This window comes from Lepidochelys kempii, chromosome 3 (genome assembly GCF_965140265.1).
Source record: "Lepidochelys kempii isolate rLepKem1 chromosome 3, rLepKem1.hap2, whole genome shotgun sequence".
In the NCBI taxonomy this organism is placed as follows: Eukaryota; Metazoa; Chordata; order Testudines; family Cheloniidae; genus Lepidochelys; species Lepidochelys kempii.
In genome coordinates, this window is record NC_133258.1 from 46,423,263 (window position 1) to 46,445,628 (window position 22,366).

General features: G+C 40.4%; 1 protein-coding gene across 1 annotated transcript in view; it reads left to right on the forward strand.

Moving 5' to 3' along the window:
- The window catches only part of FAM83B (family with sequence similarity 83 member B), a 64,181-nt gene extending 52,590 nt beyond the window's left edge, over window positions 1–11,591 (forward strand). The window contains exons 3-5 of the mRNA XM_073335118.1: window positions 5,984–6,108; window positions 9,215–11,071; window positions 11,111–11,591. Coding sequence (XP_073191219.1) covers window positions 5,984–6,108; window positions 9,215–11,071; window positions 11,111–11,591 — 2,463 coding nt within the window. The remainder of the gene's footprint in view (window positions 1–5,983; window positions 6,109–9,214; window positions 11,072–11,110) is intronic.
- Window positions 11,592–22,366: the final 10,775 nt, after the last annotated feature.

Genomic DNA, 22,366 nt, shown 5'->3' on the forward strand with positions numbered 1-22,366 from the left:
AGGAAAGAGGCAAAATGGAGATGCTTCCAGGGTTTTTTATACCTTCTCTCATGTGGAGGGACTGCTCTCAGTCTTAGTTTGTGGAAAATTACAGGCACACTGTGGAGTCCAGAGTCACATGAGCTAGTCACATGCCCATGCATGATTTGATGACTCATAGGAGCAGCCATTACTCATACTTTAGCTAAAACATCTCCAAGAAGGCCCATCAGGTAGGGACAGGCTTCTTCCATCATCAATTGTGCAAGCTAATTGACCTCTAATGGGTCATCAACTTGAATAGTCCATTCACAATGTGCTGGATACATGGGATGCAAGCTACCTTGTGGGTGTTACCCAAGCAGCAAACACATTTGAAATACAGGTATATAGTAAATATTCCTAATTTCAGACACAAAAATGGTACATGCATATAAACAGGATAATCATTTGATAGATTGTAACTTTTGATACCTTACATGACATACTTTCCATATGATTTGTTGCACTTGTATAACAGTGGCAGCAACAATGATATACATAGTCATATTTTAATCATACAATATCACACAAGCGTATGAGCCATGGTATGGTATAACTTGCCAGCAGCAGCAGTTGGTAATTTAGCAGACCCCTGGCCATTAGCAGTTGTCTCTGGATATGGTTCCAGGTGGCAGTAGGTTCTTTGAACTGTCTGATCTTTTGAGATGGTTTTAAAAAAATCAAGAGTAAAATGTGTAGGACTCTTCAAACTACCCATTATTTGCTATTCATCCTTTAGGGAGTTTTTCTAAAACTTTTACTGAATTTCTGTTTCCCCAGAAATATTCTTCAGTGAATTACAATACGCCATTACACCTTCTATAGTTATAATATACTATAATTTCCATGGTTTAGCTAAATATATATTGTCTAAGGGAGCACTTACAGGATAAAAGATTTTGGCAAGTTTAAGGTTTAGAATATTGTACATTTAGTGGCAGCTTATGGAGACCGAATGCTGTACAGTTTGTTTTTAAAGTGAAATATTTATTTTGATTCCTCTGACTCTGTAGAGTGTAGATAATGCCTTGACCTAATGGTTCTCCTACATCCTCCATCAAATTACTTTTTTACAGAGCTAAATTCTGCCCTGATTTCCAAACTGTGCATTTAATCATATGGTATAAGTCAGGGAAGAATGTAGCCCATTATTTATTTATGAACAGTTAAATTGGGCAAGCTATTGATCCTTATTCAAAAATGTTATATTCCACTATTTCATATATTTACCATAAATAATAATAATGAAGATAGTGCTGTAAATGTGCAAATTCTGTGTAGATATGTATATACAATAACTCATTGGTTTCATTTCTATTCTAGCACCTTTCAAATTACCACGTTAGTGTTTCATTTATTTTAAATAGTAATAAATAACACCACAAACTATTGGGAAATCTGATAGAACAAAAGAAATAAACTCTGCACAAAAAGAATATATATTTAACCCTCTGCTCATTCCCTTTCTTGGTGTTTTTCATGGCTACCTAAAGCATCCTGTATCACACAGATACTTAGCAGGCAACTTGTTTACAAGCAGCTTCCGCTGTAAAAGCCAGCTACAAAAGGGGTGTTTACATTGTCCCTTTTCACAGTGACAGATACAAAGGAACAGTGAGCCTTTTAAGTATAAATCTTTCTTCTTCAAGTGCTTGCTCATGTCAATTCCATTCTAGGTGTATGCGCGCCCACGTGCAGACTTTTCCCTTAACAGTATCCAGAGTGTCGGCTGCGGTGCCCCCTTGAATACCGTGCTCATGTGTTAGTATATTAGGCATTGCCAACCCTAAGCCCTCTCAGTTCCTTACCATCCGCAATGGTTGGTCAGAGCGCCTTGTCTTGCATTGCAAGAGTGTTAGCAGTTCTTACAGCCCATTGTTCTGTATCCTTTGTATTTAGTTGATAGGTACTTAGTTAGACCATTAAGTTAAGTGTTCGAGTAGTAGCTTATGAGTTAGAGTCCCAGCTGGGACTTCACCTAGGAGCGGGGCATGCCCCGTTTTCCAGGCTTTAAGCCATACTCATCGTGCAGTTGGCCGATGCCCATTAGCAACCCCCACAAGAGCTGTTTGAAGTGTTTGGGGGAGTCCCACAGAAAGGAAAAGTGCAGGATCTGCAAAAACTTTTCCCCTCGAACTCAGAAGGAGCAGGCTATCTGCTTGAGGGCCCTCCTCATGGAGGCTGCGCTTCATCCTGCCTTGGATCCCTCTCGATCGGACTCCACGCCTGGCACTTTGGCATTGGCGTACGGACATCTGTGCCCAAAGCAGGCCCAGTGGCCAAAGAACAAATAGTCTGGATGGCACCACAGATGCCAAGCCAAGCAACAGACCCAGCTAAGGCCTTGGCATCTAGGGGCAAGCCGGTTATAGGACTACTCTCTAAAGAAGCGAAGTGTCCCCAGACTTCAGGCATCAATACCCATCACTGGTATTCTAGCACTCCAGCCTCAGTCCCTGGTTAGAAGACCCAGGTCCCTGACACCAAGATCTCCACCTACAAAGCACGGGACACCTGAGTAACTATGCCAATTCCCGTACCCACAGTACCGTTGGGCCTCCCACCAGAGATCACCACAGCACAGATCACTATTGCCTAGGTGGTCTTCCAGGCATTGATTCCCCCTGGTGTGGGATCATTCCAGGTCACAACACCGGTCTCCAGCTCCTCAGTATCGCTCTTTGGGCAGGCACCGATCCTCATCCTCTCCTTCTCGGTCGCCGACAGGGGTCAGTCAGCAGACTCAGACATCTGCAGCTCCGCCCTGGACACTGGAAGGGCAATGGTCTGAGTTAGAAGGAGAGTTCAGCCCCTCTCTGTTAAAAGGCAAATTGCCACTAGCCTGCGAGACCGGTGTGGCTCCTGTGGTGGCAGCACGGAGGCAGGGGCAGTGGTCCGCTCCACAGCAGTAATGGAACCCAGGGTGTGTTCGTGTTATGCCAGTCCCGTACTCCCACCGTTCCTCCCAAGCCACATCAGACAAACTGCCCCTGGCACAGCTGGCACCTGAGTTGGAGCACGGTGCTGAATCTGATGCGGGGTGGACGCAGCAGGCCCTGATGCCCAAGGAGCAGTCCCCAGACAACGACGGGGAAGCCGTCCCTCCTCCTGCAGCACAGTCCTTTTAATGGTCTCTGGACAAAGCAACCAGGAGCAAATGATCAGCCCTTCCCCGTCCCTCCACCCCCAACGACTTCAAGGAGCACCAGGCCCTGCTCAAAAGGGTGGCTGCCAACCTGAAATTGGAGGTCGAGGAGCTAGCGGAGGAGTCCGACCTCTTTAATGTCATACGCTCCTTCACTCCGGCCTGGATCGCATTGCCTATTCACCCAGGGATCCAAAAAATTGCTGTCTTTGCGGCAGACCCCCTCTTCCATTCCACCTACCTCCAACAAGGCAGAAAAGAAGTACTATGTCCCGGCAAAGGGCTTTGAATACCTATATACCCACCCTCCAGTGGGGTCCTTGGCAGTGTCTGCCATCAATGAGAGGGACAGGCAGGGCCAGGTGAGCGGCAAACTGAAAAATGAAGACACCAAGGGGCTGAACTTGTTTGGCAGAAAAATTTATTCAACAGCCAGCCTGCAATTTCAGATGTCTAACCATCAGGCCCTGCTGGGCAGGTACAACTTCAACCTGTGGGACTCCATCAGCAAGTTCAAGGACGGCCTTCCACAGGACCAAGCCCAGGAGTTTGCCTCCTTGGTGGAAGAAGTCAAAGTGGTGGTAGAGGCATCCTCCAGATGGCCTGGCATGCTATGGACTCAGCAGCCAGGGTAGTCATCTCTGCGGAGGTCATGACGCACAGCCCCTGGTTGCAATCCTCCAGGCTGTCTCAGGAGATGCAGACTACCCTTCAGGACCTCCCATTTGAGGCAGCAGGGCTCTTCTCGGAGCTGACTGATGCAGGGCTCCGTGGTCTTAAAGACTCCTGTGCCACCCTCTGTTCCTTGAGCCTCTGCAGGCTAGAAAGCTCTTCCATCCCCCACCTTCTCCGTCGACATCCTGGGGTGTCCCCCGGTTCAGCTCCTACAGGAAGAAGGAAAGAGACAAAGGGTTTAAGCGGCAGCACCCTTTGTCTTCCCATTCCTCTGCCCAGCCTGGTTCTTCCAGAGGCCAAGGAAGCCAGAAGCAGGCATTTTGAGGATGGGCCCAAGGATAGCACCCCGTCACTTCCCAGGATCCACTCCCCCTGCTTTTTCCTCAAGCACTTGCACCCCTTCCGGTTGGCCTTGTTGCGGCTGACCTTGGACCTTTGGGTGTTCAACATAATATCTTTGAGCTACACACAGCAGTTCATGACCTCTCAGTGGCTGCTCCATTATGTCTACTGCTCCGGTTGGATCTGTTGTCACAAAAGCACGGCAGTGTTCTGCATCCAGATCTGGCAGCGCTGCACCTGACAGTTTGGCTGCTGCATGGTTAAATGCAGAGGAACAAGAGTGCTTGGCTGGTTTCCAACAGGTCCTGTTGGGCAGCAGAAAGCCCTCCACCAGCGCAACCTATTTGGCCAAATGGAAGTAGTTTGCTTGTTGGATCTCGAATAAATGCATTCAGTCCAAGCAGGCCTCGCTGCAGTTAATCCTGGACTACCTTTTGCATCTCAAGCTCCAAGGCCTGTCCCTTTCCACTATCAAGGACCACTTGGCTGCTATCTTAGCCTTCCATCCGCCACTCGAGGGTAGGTTGGTTTTGACATGACTGCCAGGTTCCTCAAGGGCCTCGAGTGCCTCTACCCGCACATCAGGGACCCCATCTCTCTGTGAGACCGAATCTTGTGCTGTCGTGGCTCACAGGACCCTCTCCCCACTTCAAGCCTCTGGCTTCCTTCTCTCTCCTTCTCCTTTCCTGGAAGGTCGCATTGTTGGTTGCAATGACATCTGCCTGCTGGGTCTCTGAGATCAGGGCACTTACCTCAGAACTGCCCTATACAGTCTTCTACAAAGACAAAGTCTAACTGCGTCCACACCTGGCTTTCCTGCCCAAGGTGGTCTCACAGTTTCATACACGCCAGGACATTTACTTACCTGTTTTTTTCCCCCAAACTGCATAACGAGGAGGAAGAGCACAGGTTGCATTCCCTAGACATGAGGAGGATGCTAGCCTTCTACACTGAAAGGACCAAGCCATTCCGCAAGTCAATGCAATTGTTCGTCGTGGTGGTCAACAGGATGAAAGGTCGTCCAGTGTCTGCGCAAAAAATTTCTTCTTGTATCACTGCCAGCATTCACTACTGATATGATTAGGCAAGGGTGCCACCTCCGGTGATCGTGAACACCCACTAAACCAGAGCACAAGCCTCTTTGGCAGCTTTCTAGCCCAGGTGCCTATCCAGGACATCTGTAAGATAGCCACCAGGTCACCCATCCACATGTTCACATCCCATTACATGCTTATCCAGCAGGCTCAGGATGATCCTGGTTTCGGTAGAGTAGTGTGGCAAGCCACAAGACCATGAACTCTGAGCCCACCTCAAAGGATATTGCTTGTGAGTCACCTAGAATGGAATCGACATGAGCAAACACTCGAAGAAGAAAAAACGGTTACCTACCTTTTTGTAACCTGTTGTTCTTCGAGATGTGTTGCTCATGTCCATTCCATTACCTGCCCTCCTGCCCCTCTGTCGGAGTTGCCAGCAAGAAGGAACTGAGAGGGCGCATGTTCAGTGGCATACTGACGCATGAGCGAAGCACTCAAGGGGGTGCCGCAGGCAACCCTACGGATACCGCTCAGGCAAAAGTCTCTGACTGTGCACTTTGGCGCACACACACCTAGAATGGAATGGACATGAGCAATACACCTTGAAGAGTAACAGTTACGAAAGGTAGGTAACCATTTCTCTCCGCCTCCAACCCCGCCACTTCCCTGATACTTAAAAGTGTAGTATCAGGCCCTGAGATCTTAAATATAAACTGCAACATTCATTTTGCCCATTTTAAAGATATTCTATAATCTTTTTCAGAACATGAGGGTGCGGACAGTAAAAGGACAAGAGTATTATTCCAAATCAGGGGCAAAATTCCATGGAAAAATGGAACAGAAATTTCTTCTGGTTGACTGTAAGAAAGTCATGTATGGTACTTACAGGTAAGTTCAACACACAAGGCTGTGAGTAGAATATATTTCCTTAAAGGTAATCAGAATATGGCTCTTTCATGATAAGTAATTTTGCTATTTCTAAAAATGGTCAGTATACTCTATGGTTAACTTTGATATAATTTATATTGTATATTATTTAAAAGTCTGACATAGAAGTTTTGTTGGGTAACTAGCATAATGTAGGGCCAAATTCTGAACTCCTCATTCAGTATTTAGTGAATAAGGACTCAAGCACACTCAATTTGGCTTCAGTTCAATGAAGTCAGTAAAAACAGAGGCCATGTCTACACTTACTGGGCATCGACACTGCTGTAATTGATGCAATGGGGTTCGATTTAGCGGGACTAGTGAAGACCCACTAAATTGACTGCAGGTTGCTCTTCCGTCGACTCCGGTACTCCACCAGAATGAAAAGAGTAAGGTAAGTTGATGGGAGGGCGTCTCCCGTCGACACAGTGCAGTGTAGATACCACAGTAAGTTGACCTAAGCTACATCAACTCCAGCTATGTTATTCACACAGCTGGAGTAGCATAACTTAGGTCTACTTACCCTGGTAGTGTAGATAAGGTCAGAGTGAGGACCCCCGTATTTGTCCCATACCATTTAATTATTCTTATTTAATAGTCGCATTAGAAAACATCACCAAGGTATATTTCATAAGCTCTCCTGTTAAACTTCTATTTGTAATAGTCCTCCAGATACTTGCATCATTAATTTGTTCTTTCCTGTTTTGTGTTCTACACTGTGGTCCAAATTCAGAGGTGATAATGTATAAGGTAAGATAAGTTAGACTCTCTCACACTTGGTTAGATTCCCTTAGACCAACTTATACCTACTTAACAATATACAAATATGTGCAAGGGAGTGAAAATTGGCAAAACTTACATACTGAGGAGCTGGAAGAGACTATAAAAATGTGGTAAGCTAAAAGGAGGATGGCCAACTTTGTCTTTCACGTTATTATATTTTTATTTGCTTTTCTTGCAACACTTCTCTCTTTTGGCCTCTCAAATTGATTTGCAGCAATATAGAGATTATGGGCTAGATCCTCAGCTGGTGACTGATAGAGGTTCTGCCAGTGTACAGCAGCTGACAATCTGGCCTTCTATGCTTAGCAAGACTCGGCTAACTAAATTCAAATGTGAGGTGTGCAAGGTGATGAGGGAAGTGACATCAGTGAGTAAGTATAAGAGGATGCAAAGGGAATCTGACTGGCTTGACCTTTTTCACCGATAATGCCTTTGAAATGTTAGTGTCTGTGAGAATGAGACTTTAAAAAATTCTATGTCTCAAAGAAAAGCATTTTAGAAAATTGCAGTTTTCATGACCTAGCACTATGGGGCCTAAATCATCCATTTTTGCTGAAATTAAGCTTCTATTAAAAAAAAGTTTCTAGCCATTATGGTAGCTAAGACTATCTTATTTGAATTTGTCTTCTAAAAATCAGTTAAAACTACAGACTTTTTTTAATGTTCAAAAGTACAGTATACTCATTTAATAACCTCATTGAAAATGAATGAGAAATAAAACTGTTTTTACATGAGTCACTAAGTTATTTTTTTGATGTAATTCTGTTATATTTTAATTTTCTTATTTCTTTCCTGAAAAATACAAAACTAACTAACAAATAAAATAAAAGAAGTAAGACCATTCAAATTAACTCAACAATCCTTATTACTATCATTAGGACCAACAAATGGTAACATATTGCTTAATACCTTCACTTTCAGTTTTCTTTCATTATTTTGACGCAAGGAAGAATGGGATCATAAGATAAATGTATATCTGATACAAATGTAATCTACAAAATATGTAGTTTTAATAGTGACATCACAGTGTGACACTTTACTCTTGGGGGAATTCTGTGCCAAAAATTTAAAAATTCTGCGCACAATATTTTAAAATTCTGCATATTTTATTTGTCAAAATAACGCAATATAATCACTCTGGTTTCAATTATTTCAGTAATTTATTTAAACTACAATACAATGGATGGAGAAAGGGAGTGGGGAGCATTGGAGGAAATCCCCCAACCCCCTTGCCTACTAGTAATGTAGCTAGGTTTGAGCCTTTATTTCTAGTTATTAGTCAACAAATAAATGCAGCCATATGCTCAGTGTTACATCATAGGCAACTGAACAGCAGGTGAGGACTGGGGAATTAAACTCACAATTTATATTGGCTACCGACCATGTCCAGAAAGATCAGTAGCAAACAGTTCATGGAGCACATTTTGACAGGAATTTTTTTCATTCCAAAAATTTAGACCAGTTCTAATCACTAAAGCACCATAAGCATTCATAAGGCCATACTGTCCTTTACACCACTCTGGCAGTGTAAAGGAGCCTTAAAACTTTTACACCTGTTTTATACTCCTGGGGGAATTCACTAAGCAGGCAGGCTGCTACATTGTGCTCTCCCTGAGGGGACAAAGCCTGCACCATGCCTACCTCCTCAGAAACACCCTGAAGCCCTGCCCCTCCACATTGAGCATGCTGCAATAGCAAGCAAGAGGGACAGAGTATTTCTCTCTCACACATGCCCTAGCTTGCAGCAAAGTAAATGTTTGTGTAGACAAGCTCTTATTTATTCAGAACTGTCAGAAAGACTTTTGCATATATTCCTAATTTACTGTTTTCATATAATAATACAAATTGCTTGTACATACATGTGGCCTCTGACTTGCAGGGCTAATTTTGAACCTACAAATAATTGTACCTACAGTCTTACATACACTATTAATTGCTAGTGAAATTATTTGCACATGTGCACCTATCTACCCAATTTGTGGATGGAAACATTGAAATGCATAGTGTTTGTAAGTACAATTAGATAGTTATGGGCCTAATGCAGCTCCCACTGAAATCAATGGTAAGTCTTCTACTGAATTCAAATGGAGTTGGGTCAGGCCCTCCATATCTAAGTGCCATGAATCATGTCTACAGTTAACTGCATGAATAAGTATTGGTGCATGAAAAATTGTGCCTGCTAAATCACAGACTGGGCGGAGGCCCTCATAATAATGAGGGCTGGTATGATGCATTTGTCCAAAAGTTTTAGGGTATTATTAATTGTAATTTGTTCTGCTTTCAGCTTTATGTGGTCATTTGAAAAAGCCAACCTCAGCATGGTTCAAGTTATCACAGGACAACTGGTTGAATCCTTTGATGAAGAGTTTAGGACGCTGTATGCCCGTTCCTCTGTTCCTAGTTCATTTGCCCCAGAATTAGTTAGGATAAATAGTCACAGGATACTCTGGGAGAATGGCACATACCAGCATTCACAGTCTTCTTTAGCTTCAGTCTCCAGCCAGCGAAACCTTTTTGGTAGGCAAGACAAAATTCACAAACTAGATCCCATTTACTTGAAAACTCGAGGAAGATATGCAGTGAATGAAATAGATACATATGGTTTGAGAAATCAAACCCACAACAAACTACCCTTTCATCCAGGTTTTAACATGCAAAATAAAATTCAGCAGTATCAACCCAGTGAACAAAATGAGCATTGGAAGAGACATAGTTATGCTGGGGAAAACCCAGAAAGGACTCCTTACTTTTTGCTACACAGAGCTATTAATCGGACCAGTAATCTATCAAATACTTGGAAGATGCCATCTGATAGCCTTAGTATTGAATCTTCATTAAAGGGAGGCTATACAAACAACTGCAATGCACCCCAACAAAGTTTTGCCAATCGGTTTGCACAGCCAAAGATAAATATTGCAGAAAGAAATTCAATTGTACGGAGGTCTTTCAGTGGAACAGATAATCATATCCGCTATCTGCAACAGAGGATGCCAACCCTTGAACACACTACAAAATCATTTCTACGTAACTGGCGAATTGAGTCATACTTAAATGATCAGTCAGATTCCGCTGCAGATTGCAATGGATCAGCAGTCAGTGACAGGTATGAGGGCTATGACACAGCTGAAAATATTAAAGCTCATGCCCTTTATTCTCATTCTCGCCTGAGGTCATCATTAGCTTTTAAGCCAACTTTGCCAGAACAGCAGGAAGTAAGCAGCTGTACAAGTTCTTCAAATTCAACTATCGTTGGTTCAGAGGGAAGTGAAACACCTAAAGGGACACCCAATCATATCCCAATTGTGAAAAATGTGACCAACAAAGAATCAGCAGAGGTCAGCACTAATGTCCCACCTGACTCAGATGAACCGAAAAAGCCTGGAATGCAGGTTGCAGAAAACAAAAAACCTATTTTATATCCAAATGCCACTAGGGACCCATCTACCTACATGTACACAGCCTTCAATGTAAACAGACAGGCAGAAAATGTAAAGAACCATCAAAATGAAAATATACTAAAAAGGCGAAGTTTCCCTATGTTTGATAACTCCAAGTCCGCTTTGGATCATGGTGTCAACAAGCAGGCGTCCAGCTATGTGTACAGCACACTGACTAGGCAGAGACTTAAGCGGCCGGAAAATCTAAAGCCCCCAGAAGATACAATAAAAAACTCTAAAAGCTTTCACAGTGTGACCAACCACATAGAACATGAAGATAAAAATCTCAAAGGAGAATCAAAGAGCCCCACTACCACGAAGGCCATCTCTGTGGCTGCTCTAGCTGAAGATAGCAAAGAGGAACCTAGCAAACAATGTACTTTAAAGAAAGAAAATAGGAATTCTCCAAGTTTCCTGAAAAAGGGATCCCAGAAACTGAGGTCATTGCTGAATCTCACACCAGACAAGAAGGAAAACTTGTCAAAAAACAAAGCTCCTGTGTTTTATAGAATGTGCAGCAGTTCTGACACGTTGGTTTCTGAAGGCGAAGAGAATCAAAAGCCAAAAATATCTGAGACTAAGGCTGATTCTTCTCCAAGAAAAAAGAGGATCACATCATCCAATTCACAAGGCAGCTTGCATAAAAGTAAAGAGGATGTCACTGTGAGCCCACCCAAGTCTCCCAAGCCACCCAAGTCTCCCAAGCCACCCAAGTCTCCAAAACCTCCATTTGATGAAAGCAGTAAAAAGTGCCCTACTTTATGCCCCCCTGAAAAGTTCTTAGAAACTGTAGGAGATGCATCCACTCCAAGATTTAATACTGAACAGATCCAGTACCAAGAGGTGAAAGAAGCTATAACTAATGCTACACAGGAAACTGCACCTGTTTCTAGTTCTCCACAAAGAGTAAGCACAATGACATCCCAGCCTGGAAACTCAAAGCACAAAGAGGAGTTATTAAGATCTCGTTTGAGTGAAAGACGTGTTTATAGTCGCTTTGAGCCATTCTTGAAGATGGAAAGCTCTGGTCAACCAGCAAGAAATACACCCAAGACCAGTACACAGCCCCCAGAAACAAAAAGCAAAACCTTAGGGAATAACTATGCAAGGGGCAATCAGGTGGCTCATTACAACTCAACCGTATACCATCCATTACAGCCAAATGAAAACAAGCTTCGAGGATTTATGCAAAAGTTTGGAAACTTACTATACAAAAACAAATAAAACCTATATAGTCTGAGGACTGTGTGAAAAATAGCAAAGGCAGCAGGGCTGTAAGTATTGAACTGTATTAGACAGATGGGCAGGCCTGTAAAGTTTACAAGGGTTTCTGCAGGGGTTAGAACCTTGGAATTGATGTATATGTTTTTATGTAATAAACCTAGAGTTATTATACTTCAGTCATTGCACAAGTTCTGTGTCTAAAAGATGTTTTAAATGCGATGTTTATAATGTTTATACTGTAAGATTAATTTGAGATAGATACTTTCCCTCATGCAGAAAGTGTGTAATAATATCTTATAAGTGTGAAAAAGAGGGAGGAGGTTTTTTAAACTCTAATATTTTTTTTCAAAAACCTGTCGTTTAAAAATAGAATAATACTGGGATAAGTGGCCTGCTGTGTCTTTTCAGCATTTATGTACTCTTGAAAGTGATAAAAGCAGATGTTAATTAATTGCATGTTACTTAGCCATTTAAACTAATTTTTGAAAACCTCTTACAGACTTTACCATATTACTGATTGTCTCCACAGACTGCTATATTGAACTGTGAGGATAACAAATGGAGAATCTCACTTATTGTACTGAATATTGTATGTAATTACATATCACCACAAACCTCAAAGTTACCCTCCAACCAGGGTGTGGTGTACTTGTTTACAATGTGAAGTGGTTGTAACTGTAGGGTGACATTTTAAAATCTATTGATGCATCAAGATTTATTGAAAGTAGGCTGCAATGGGAGTTAAACCTTTTGTTGTATATGCCAATATTCCATAATGCATCCTTAGAAACGTGTGCTTTCCTATATTTTTAAATTTGGAGCATCAAGGAAGAAAATTAGTCTGTGGATTACCATTTCTCAGGTAAGCTGGTAAATTCTCCATACAGTACTTAGCTTTAAATGTTCGCAATTGAATTTGCAATTCTAAGTAGTTCAGTTAAGAAAAGTTGTAGGCACGTATTTCACTCAAAACTTGAAGTATTTCCAAAGACTAAAGTAATGGAAGCAAGAAAAGAGCTTACCTTTTAGACAGATTGGGTGATATTCTGGCTCCATTGGAGTCAGTGGTAAAGTACCCATTGACATTAGTGGAGCCAAGATTTCACCCATCTTGTTTATAAACTCCTGTTCCTAATTTCTTCCTCATTACTATATGGACCAAAGGACCGTGCACAGCAATGCTCACTGTTCACTCAACCAGCTTAAATTCAAATAAATTCAAATAATTTTTTTAAAGTATGGAAATGTTCACAAACTCTTTTCATTTGAATTGGTCAGTGCTAATTTAAGGATTTCTCAGATTGAGATAATCTGTTTGCAAAATTTGGGCTCTGCCAGTAACTTCAATGGACATTGGATCAAGACCCAACCATTTTATTTAACTAAGACATGAGTAATTCCCACTGAAGTCAATAACAGTTACTTGTATCAAGCAGTAAGATAATCAGGACCCCACTACTGTGCATAGTAAATATAAGAAGAGTATGAGAGAGAAAATGTTGGTGAAGAATATCTTTTATTGGACCAACTTCTTTTGGTGATAGAGACAAGATTTTGAGCTTATACAGAGCTCTTTTTCAGATCTGAGAAACCTTGTCTCTCTGATATCCTGGACCAACATGGCTACAACAACATTTCATATGAGAAGAGTATGATGCTGATGATTAATATTTAATGTTAATTCATTCACAAACATTTATTTTTAATGTCTATACCTGAACTGATTGTTGAGATGAGCACACCAGTGATTTCTGTATGTTATTTCCTTTATTTTAATGGGGGAGAGATTTTGAATAAGAATATTGTACTGTAGAGGAGAGTAGCTACCATCCAAATAACTTTTTTAAAAGCAACCATATTTTCATGCAGTGATTGTTAATATTATGGAAAAAGTTGTCTTGAATTAATCTCACATCACTGGATTGACAGAAAGGCCCTGATTATGATCTCACTTCATTTAGCTTTATCTGTATAACTTGGAACAAATACGGACCACAGCACCATAGTATCTAAGTGCTCTACACTCCTGTAACCCCACTGAGTTATTTCTGATTTACACTAACATATAGTGATCCATCCCCTGTCAGCTGTTCCCAGCTTCTGGCAAACAGAGGCTAGGGACACCATCTCTGCCCATCCTGGCTAGTAGCCACTGATGGACGTATCCTCCATGAATTTATCTAGTTCTTTTTTGAACCGTTACAGTCTTGGCCTTCATAACATACTCTGGCAAAGAGTTCCACAGGTTGACTGTGCGTTGTGTGAAGAAATACTTCTTTTTGTTTGTTTTAAACCTGCTACCTATCAATTTCATTTGGTGACCCCATAGTTCTTGTGTTATGAGAAGGAGAAAATAACACTTCCTTATTTATTTTCTCCACACCAGTCATGATTGTATAGACCTCTATCATATCCACCTTTAGAGGTCTATAAAATCATTCAGTTTGAAACCTAAAGGAGATGTGACCCAAAGATAATAGGCCTTACGTAGATGAACTCTGAATTTCCAGATGCAGTTAGGACAGCAGATTGGGCCATGAAATTTGAAAGATAAAGTAAAATGTATAATCAGTGGTTGATGTGAAAGAATTTCCCTCTCCCAACAGCACTCCTCAAAAATTCCAGGGGAGGGATATGCTATTTTAATTCTTTAAAAAAAAACAACACATGCCTGATTTGTTCATCAGCTAGGTCAGAAACCTGCTTGTTCCTTCCCACCTATTGCTGTGATGGGAGTCCTTGAACTATAGTGTGCTGCATTTCACCTAGAACCCTCTCCTGTTCCCATTAAAATCGCAATGGTTATTGCCAGTGACTTCTATGAGGCAGGATCAGGACATTTCCCAGAGAACAGTTTTAAGCAAAATGATATTTAATAACAATAACTAATACATAATGGGGATGGTATTTACAGTTAGTGGTGATCTCTTGTGTCTCAATTGTATCTTGGGTCTTTCTCTTTCCTTCTACTGAAAGTATTCAGTTCCTTCTTAGCTGAGATATTTGCAGAAAGTATATGAATTGCTTCACTAATACATGTTGTTAGTTTGCCTTTTCCATGCTGAACTGGCAAACCTGGAGCGTTCTGACATGTAGCAGACAGCAATTTCAGATCCTATCTCAGTACAGAAAATGCCTCCTCACAACTATAGGGGGCTGCCCAGTATGGACTCCTGTTGCTCTCTAGACAGCAGCATTTCTTATTAACATTACATCTTTTTATGATCAGCAAGTTTTTAGGAGGGTGTCCCAATGAAGAGAACTCCACGGGAATACACACAAGCTGCAGAGCTGCTCATGGACCTGTAAGTCATGATTTGTAGGCAATGGAAGCTCATTTATTTGCATTCTCCTGCCCTGGGAAGCTCTCCAGCATACCACCATGGAAGGTTCATATTTTTCCTTTTGGGGCTTCCATGGCAGGTGTTAAAAATGGCAGTTCTGTGTGTGTGTGTACATACATACATACTTGTAGTAAATCTTATGAGATATAGTCTGTTACAATTTTTGGAAAATTACTGTTTCTTCTATCAAAGGTAGATTGCTAAGTCAAGAGGAAGAACATAATAAACATTTCCAGTAAAATGCACCTAATATAAATTTGTTTGCCAATTGGTGTTGTGTCTCTAGATGGGTATGGTTGAGAAAATGGTGGGGAAGGCAGGAGAATAGACTGCTCACCTGACACATTTTCTCTACAAGTAGAGTACACAGGGTGTAACATAGTGCAGGAAGGAACCTTCCTGTGGGAGTCTCCTATTAAAATACTGGCAGGATACCATTAGCAAAATTTTATTTTCTTTACTGATTTAAGAATACACTAGATGCAAAACACCAAATATTTGCATGTGAACATAGTGCATTTAAGTGTCTGTTCTAAAATGCCTGTTCTTGCCTCATCTAGCAGTCAGAGCTCAAAAACCTGATTGTTTCTCACTGATTTTAATGGCCTTTATATCAAGCTCTTAGAACCCAATCTAGCAAAGCATTTAAGCATGTGCTTATCTTTAAGCACTCAAGTAGTCCTAGCATAAAGTTAAAGTATAAAATTAAGCATGTGCTTAAGTGCTTTCCTTTATCATGGTCTAAAGACTCATCATACTACTTGGACATCAAATCACATATGCCAATCAATTGCTAATCTAAATCTATGGTATTTTTATTTACTTAGAGCAATGTCTGGATTTCACACAGCCAAGCTGTAGCCAGATCAGGATTTTATTGCCCCTTCCAAGCCCCATGTAAATGGTAGCTATTGCTTCTGCTGTTTGTAATCTAGATAATGCAAAGGAAATAGACAGGCTAATATACACATATACAAGCATCCAGAATAGGTATTCTTGATTGCAAAGGAGAAAATAGAATTTACAAAAATTTTGAAAGCACCAGGGAATTCCATGAAGCTTGGTTTTGGCCACGCCAGATTAATATGCCTGTTTCTATTCTGGATTTAGTTTTACACTGTTACTCATTACATAAACTCTGGTTTCTCAGTGGAAATACTTACATTACATGGTAGTTATGCCATGCATATACTGTATATGTACAAATGCAAACCAAAATTTGTCAAGAAATAATTTATTACTTTTATTATTTTTTACCAAATAAAATGCTTCTTTTAAAGCTTAGTTTCTCTGACATCTTTATTTACATTGATTTCATGCTACTATTAATATTTCTAGTTTTAAATATCTTCATCACATTTTTTAATTAAAAAAATTTACTGACATAAAACAAGTCAAGCAACAAATGTTGGTAATGAAAGCTCCAACCGTGCAATTTAGTGTATGCTATGCTCTCATGGAGCCTCACTGATTTCCATCGGGCCTGGTACAGGATCAGCAGTCTACCCTTGGACTGTGAATTGAAGGATGAAAACTTAAATAATTTTCTGTAGAATATCAATAGAAAACTAGAGGTAGCAATAAAGGAGATACTAAGGTTACAAGGATGAAGTCAATTATGTCAACTTCCTGTGCTTAATTTCAAGGTCTTAGATCACTCTGCTTCTACATACATCTCCAGCTTTGTTTCCTTTCATATTACCTCTGCTTTGTTAATGATAATTGATATCTTTCTTTCTTCCTTCTAACACAGCCACCTCTGGGCCTATTCCATGCTGCCCCTTTCAAACCTCTCCCCATTTAAATGCTTCCTAAAAACTCACGTTTATCAGATTGCTTACAAGAAGTGTCTTCACACACACCTCTGTGCATAAGCGTAGACTTCCAACTTCATGTCTCTTGAGGAATTGATTTTGAATATCCGAATATGTGCTAGGTGTTTTAGAGAAATAAGTAGCAAAAAGAAGTCCTAAAGAGCTCACAGTCTACATTTAAACTTAATAAGGAAATGGACAAAAAGGAGAGGAAAGAAAAAGAGAGGACAAGATTTTTAGAAATAAGATTGGGCAGTTATCTGGTTATGGGATGTGTGTGTGTCTCTGTGTGTGTGCGCATGTTCAGATTGACATACATATACATAAAATCAGACAATGTCCCCCATATACAGAAATATAAATAAAAGAGCATAAAGATTTAACCTACTCAGTAAGATGTGTTCGTGCTGTAACTGAGTAATCACCTGATGTCAGGATTACACTCCTGGGTCCCACTTTTTCCCTTTCCCCTCATTATGTTAATTTCCCTCACTTGTGTCAAATCTAAACTTAGACTGTAAGTTCTTCAGGGCGGGGGACTGTTTTCAACTTCTTTCTCTAAAGTGCGTAACATGTATTTGGGAGCTCAAAAATTAGTATCAGTAATAATTAACCCTATTAAAGTCTCAACTGACTTGAAGAACAAGCCTTGTCTCTGTAGCTAAACAAAATCCAGATTTAATTTATGATACAAATGACTGATTTGTTTGAGACTAAGCAATGAGATATTATTTATCAGCAAAAAGTGTCATGTCATTTTTGATTCAGTATGTACTGTTAAAAATAATAATACACAGGATGAAATCTGCTATGAAAGTGCTTAAATCTCAGAGACTCTGCATTATTACCTCCGTTTGACAAATGGTGGAAACTGAGGTACGGAGGTCTTATGTCACTCATCCAAGATTTCATAGTGCGCTGATAGTAAAGCTGAGGTATCATATAATTAAGGTCTCCTGACTCCCAGTCCTCAGTCTCCTGCCAGTGGCCTAAACCTTCAAATTTTAAAATGTCAAAGATTACCAGTGATATCGGTTGCCTACGTTTTTGACTGCCTGAGCTGAAGCCAAATTTTCAGAAATTGCTGAACACTTTCCCTCTGAAAATGAGGCCCATTTAAGGAGACTCAAAATGGATCCACCCAAAATCACTAGTCCATTTGGAAAATAGGCCTCTGTATAGGTATATAACAGTGTTTCCATAAAAGTCTCAAAAAATCACTGACAGTTACCACACTGTATTTGAGATACCCACTTATTTTCCATTCTCAGTGTAGTGCTGTCATTGTGGTAACTGCCTGTACATGTTGAATGTTCAATGGCAATATAGGTGTAATCTTTATTATTTTAATACAGCAGTCTGTTCCAAGCTCATCAGAAGCAGCTACTGTCTTCATTGATCATTCTTCACTTTGCTTTCCCAAGCTCGGAACACCTCACTATCTGACCAGGGGCCAGTTTTCAACTGGTGTAATTCAGGGTGTTTCCACTCGGGCCAATGGAACTAGTGATTTACACCAGCTGGGGAGCCAGCCCAGAGATGGTAATTTTGGTTTATCAGATGTCAAAGAACCATCAGTGAGCACACACACAGGAACTCACTCCTGATTGTCAGTTCCAGGGCCCTCTACCTTTTTTGCCGCCCCAAGCCATGAAGCAAAAAAAAAAAAAAAGCAGCCACCAAAGAAGAAAAAATAAAAAAGCTGCTAGCCACCGACGTGCCAGTGAGGAAGGAAAAAATAAAAGTGCCGAAGTGCCACCCCTTCTGATTTGCCGCCCCAGGCACCAGCTTCCTTAGCTGGTGCCTAGAGCCGGCCTGGTGAGTTGTTCCTCAACTGAATAAACCTCAAAGTGACCAAGAGTAGCTACAAGGATGTACAGGCTGGGCTGACTGCAGCAACATGTCTGTCAGGCAAGTGCAGTAAAAAAGCCTCAAAGATTCATGCCTCTTTTCTCCTTTTTTTATAGCATTACAAATGTTTTGGGTGAGAAAGGTGGGTTGGGTCACAAAGAAGAGAAAGAAAAATAAATAAATCAGGAGGATAAGAGTACTGACTGTTATCAGTCTCTCTGTTCATAATCACAGAGGAAAAGTTGCTCTCCCCCAGAGTAAGGATAAATTCCGTTTGAGGTGCAACTCCACAGAATTTATCAGGCTACATAAATACATGTATGAGCACGGATAAACTGGCATTATGCAGACAGCAAAAATTAAAAGCAGTCACTGAGCAGTACTTTAAAAGGAAATGAACACAATCGTCTAATTTTTTCCTCTTTTGTTTCAGAGAGTTCAAAACACTGGACACTTGGCACTGAAGTCTCCAGTTCTCAGTTGAAAATTAAGCATAGTTCTTCTAGGTACAAAAATTCCTCAATAAAATTCAGTCAAGTGGCCTGGAATGGAGCTGTCTCTGTCACTGTACTTTGAAACTTGAGGTCACCAGCCTGGCCCAGCATAACAAATCTCGGATCTAAAGGAATGTTCTGTTCAATTTCTTGGGACAGATTAAACTTTATCTGAGAGAGGTGTGTATTCCCAAATAAAGTGCTACAGATTCTACTGTCTGACTCCTTTTTTCAACTTGAGGATGGTAAAGTTTATCACTCACAATGTACAGATTCAAAGCAATAACACCGCTTCGAGCAATGAAATATGAACTCTATATGGGATTACTGACAGACTTTCTGCTTTGCCTAGCCCCTTCTTCACTGCAATTTCACAGACAAGACAAGGGAGCAGAAGGTGAGGATGTACCAGATAAAGCAATGGACTGTAGAGTAAAAGATAAGGTAGAAGGAAATGCTGTATCTTACATACTCCTGGTCATTGCTTTTCCTGCTAGCCCTCGCTCCTATTTTGTGCACTTTTTTCTACTACTGTAAAGTTACACTACTGTACCACTTATGGGCTGCTTAGACCCATCTTCTAACCCATTTATATCAAGCATATAGTTTGTACCACAATTTACTTCACTACTGAATTTGGCCCTCAGCGTTTTTTAAAACAAGCTCTACATCAGGACAGCCTTTCTCTGAGTAAGGTTAATGTTACATAGAGCCAGTCTCCAGCACATTTCCTGGGTTTGACCTGGCTAGGAGATCACATATAGATTCAGCCTCATCAGTCCTAAAGACATCAATCACACTCAGATGTATTATAAAGTTCCAAATGGAGGACTTTTTTCTCAGAGATGAATTCACTGCCTTTAATCATGGCATTAATAGCCAATATTTCATTCACTACAAAAGGTAAAGCCAATAATTTGGTTGAATTATTTTCAGATCAATTGTTTATAACAATTTAGATCTTATGGTCTTGAGAGTTTACTAGTAAATTAAGGCGGTGTTTGGCAGTATAAATCCAATCTAGTCAGCTGATTTACATTTACTGGGGCACACAATCACATCAAGAAAGATAAGAGCCAAAATACAAATGTATGGAGCTTTCTTTATATTTTCATTAAGCATGGGACAGTCCTAAAAATGTGTGGTATTGATACCAAAAAATAAACAAACAAACAGCAGGAATTTCAAAACTCACATTCCCATATCTGGTGTAAAAAAAAGTTCAAAAGTAAAAAATAAGTTCAAAAGTGCCTACGTGATTTACTAGCCTAAATCCCATTTTCAAAGTCACTAAGATGCATAGGGCCAGAATTTTCAAGGTATTTAGGTGCCTAAGTATGCAGGTGGACATCTTGTGGACTCTTTTGAACACCTATGCTCCTAACTAGGATTTAGGCACTTAAGTACTTTCAAAATTCCTACTAGGTTCCTATTTGCATCTTTAGGCATCTAACTACCTGTAAAAAAACTGGCCCTAAATTACTTAACTGCTTTTGAAATTTTTTTTGCATTCCTTATACAAAGATTCCAGTAAACTATGCCAGAGATTCCAGTTATCCAAATTGAGCTTCTCTCTAAAGGATGGTTACATGCAATATTTTGGTCATAAAGACAACTCTTGGGCCACATTCTTTTCTGGTGTAAATTCAGAGTTCTATTATGGATGTGTTTGATTCTTCATTTCTGAGAGAGTCTGAGTAATAAATATTTAACAAATAGTTTAAATTAGGACAGAAGTGATTACACTTCATCAAAATAGATCTCCAATCTTGCCATGATTCTTTGCCCACGATTGAACTGCCTTCTATTAATTAATAAAATCTCTTCTTTTGAATTTTAAATGGTCGCTCTGTCCATCACCTCCCCTGCCACTCTTGGATTAAAGACGTATACGATGCACAAAAGGTCTGACAAACCTCATCTGCTTTAGTGCTTCAAAGTGTTAAGAAGTGGCCCATAGAATATACATCACTATGTTTTTGTGAGTAATTAAATGCTTTTTCCCCTCTCAACAGAGTGGTGAATGCCACAAATCCCCTTGAAATCCTGAGAATATAATTTGAGGAAAATATATAGATCAGACTCTCTACTTTAACACACTTTTGTAGATCTCTTAATTAAAGGGGAAAAATCACAGAGGAGAAAATATTAGTCTCTCTGGCTGCCTGAGGCAACCAAAGTGGCATTTTTAATTTTCTTTGAACAACAGACCAAATTTGTAGCACTTTGATGTAGCTAAATAAGGTTACAGATGACAACACTGGAAAGTATAGGTTAGTATTTTGCATGGAACGTTGACTTATTTATTGTTATTTTTAAAGGAAACAAGCTCCAAGCTCAGACTCTTACAAAAGATCTATTTTGAGAAAATAGAAAACCCCAATCCTGTAAAATATAAGGTGTTTCTGAGCTAAGTTAACCCATGCAGAGCCCCTGTTCAAGTCAATGGGGCACATCAATCCACCTGTGCATTGTATTTTGTAAAATGGGGACCTCATGCCTCACTTTTAACATTACACAACAACCTGAAGTGCAGTTACAACCAGAAAGCTATGTAAGTATGTTAACCACTCAACAGATCAATCTGCTCCCTGCCTGCATTTACAGTCATACCTGCTTTAAAAGGTTTTTTTTTTGGGGGGGGGGGGCGGGGGAGGTATGTCTTTTAGCATGGAAGATCACATAGAGCTTTGTGTGAGCTGGATTCTTTTCAGTCTCATGAACCATCAAGCAAAATAGTTAGAAAATTCCAGTTCCAAAATCTTTGCTACTGCTGGTGATGCATAAGCCTGAAAGAACACAGCTTGACTTTCAGATTCAAGGGTCGATATCTATTGTTGGCAGATAGATAAACAGCTTCTTGTAAATCGAGAAAGTTTGTTATTGAAAGTCACAGAAAGAATAAATGCAAATTCCTACCTTAATGATATTTTTAGAGTCACTTTTCAGAGTAGCAGCACACTTTAAGGAGGGAGAGTGATTAGTAATGTGTCCAGTTGAAACTAGAGTGGAGTTTTAGGTAGCTAGAATGTAATTTCTGAAACTGGAATTTGGACTTGACACCTAGGGTAACTAATAGCCTTATTCCTGCAAAGAACTCTGTGGATGCTTTAACGATCATGTTCCATATTGTTCCCCTATCCAATGCGAGTTCTACACACACAACCAGGATAGCTTATGATCCCAAGAATAACTAAGAGTTTAGTTTTACAGTTCCTAAAGAAATGCTCTACAGCAACACATTTCTATGCTGGGGCATTAGTACAGTAGTA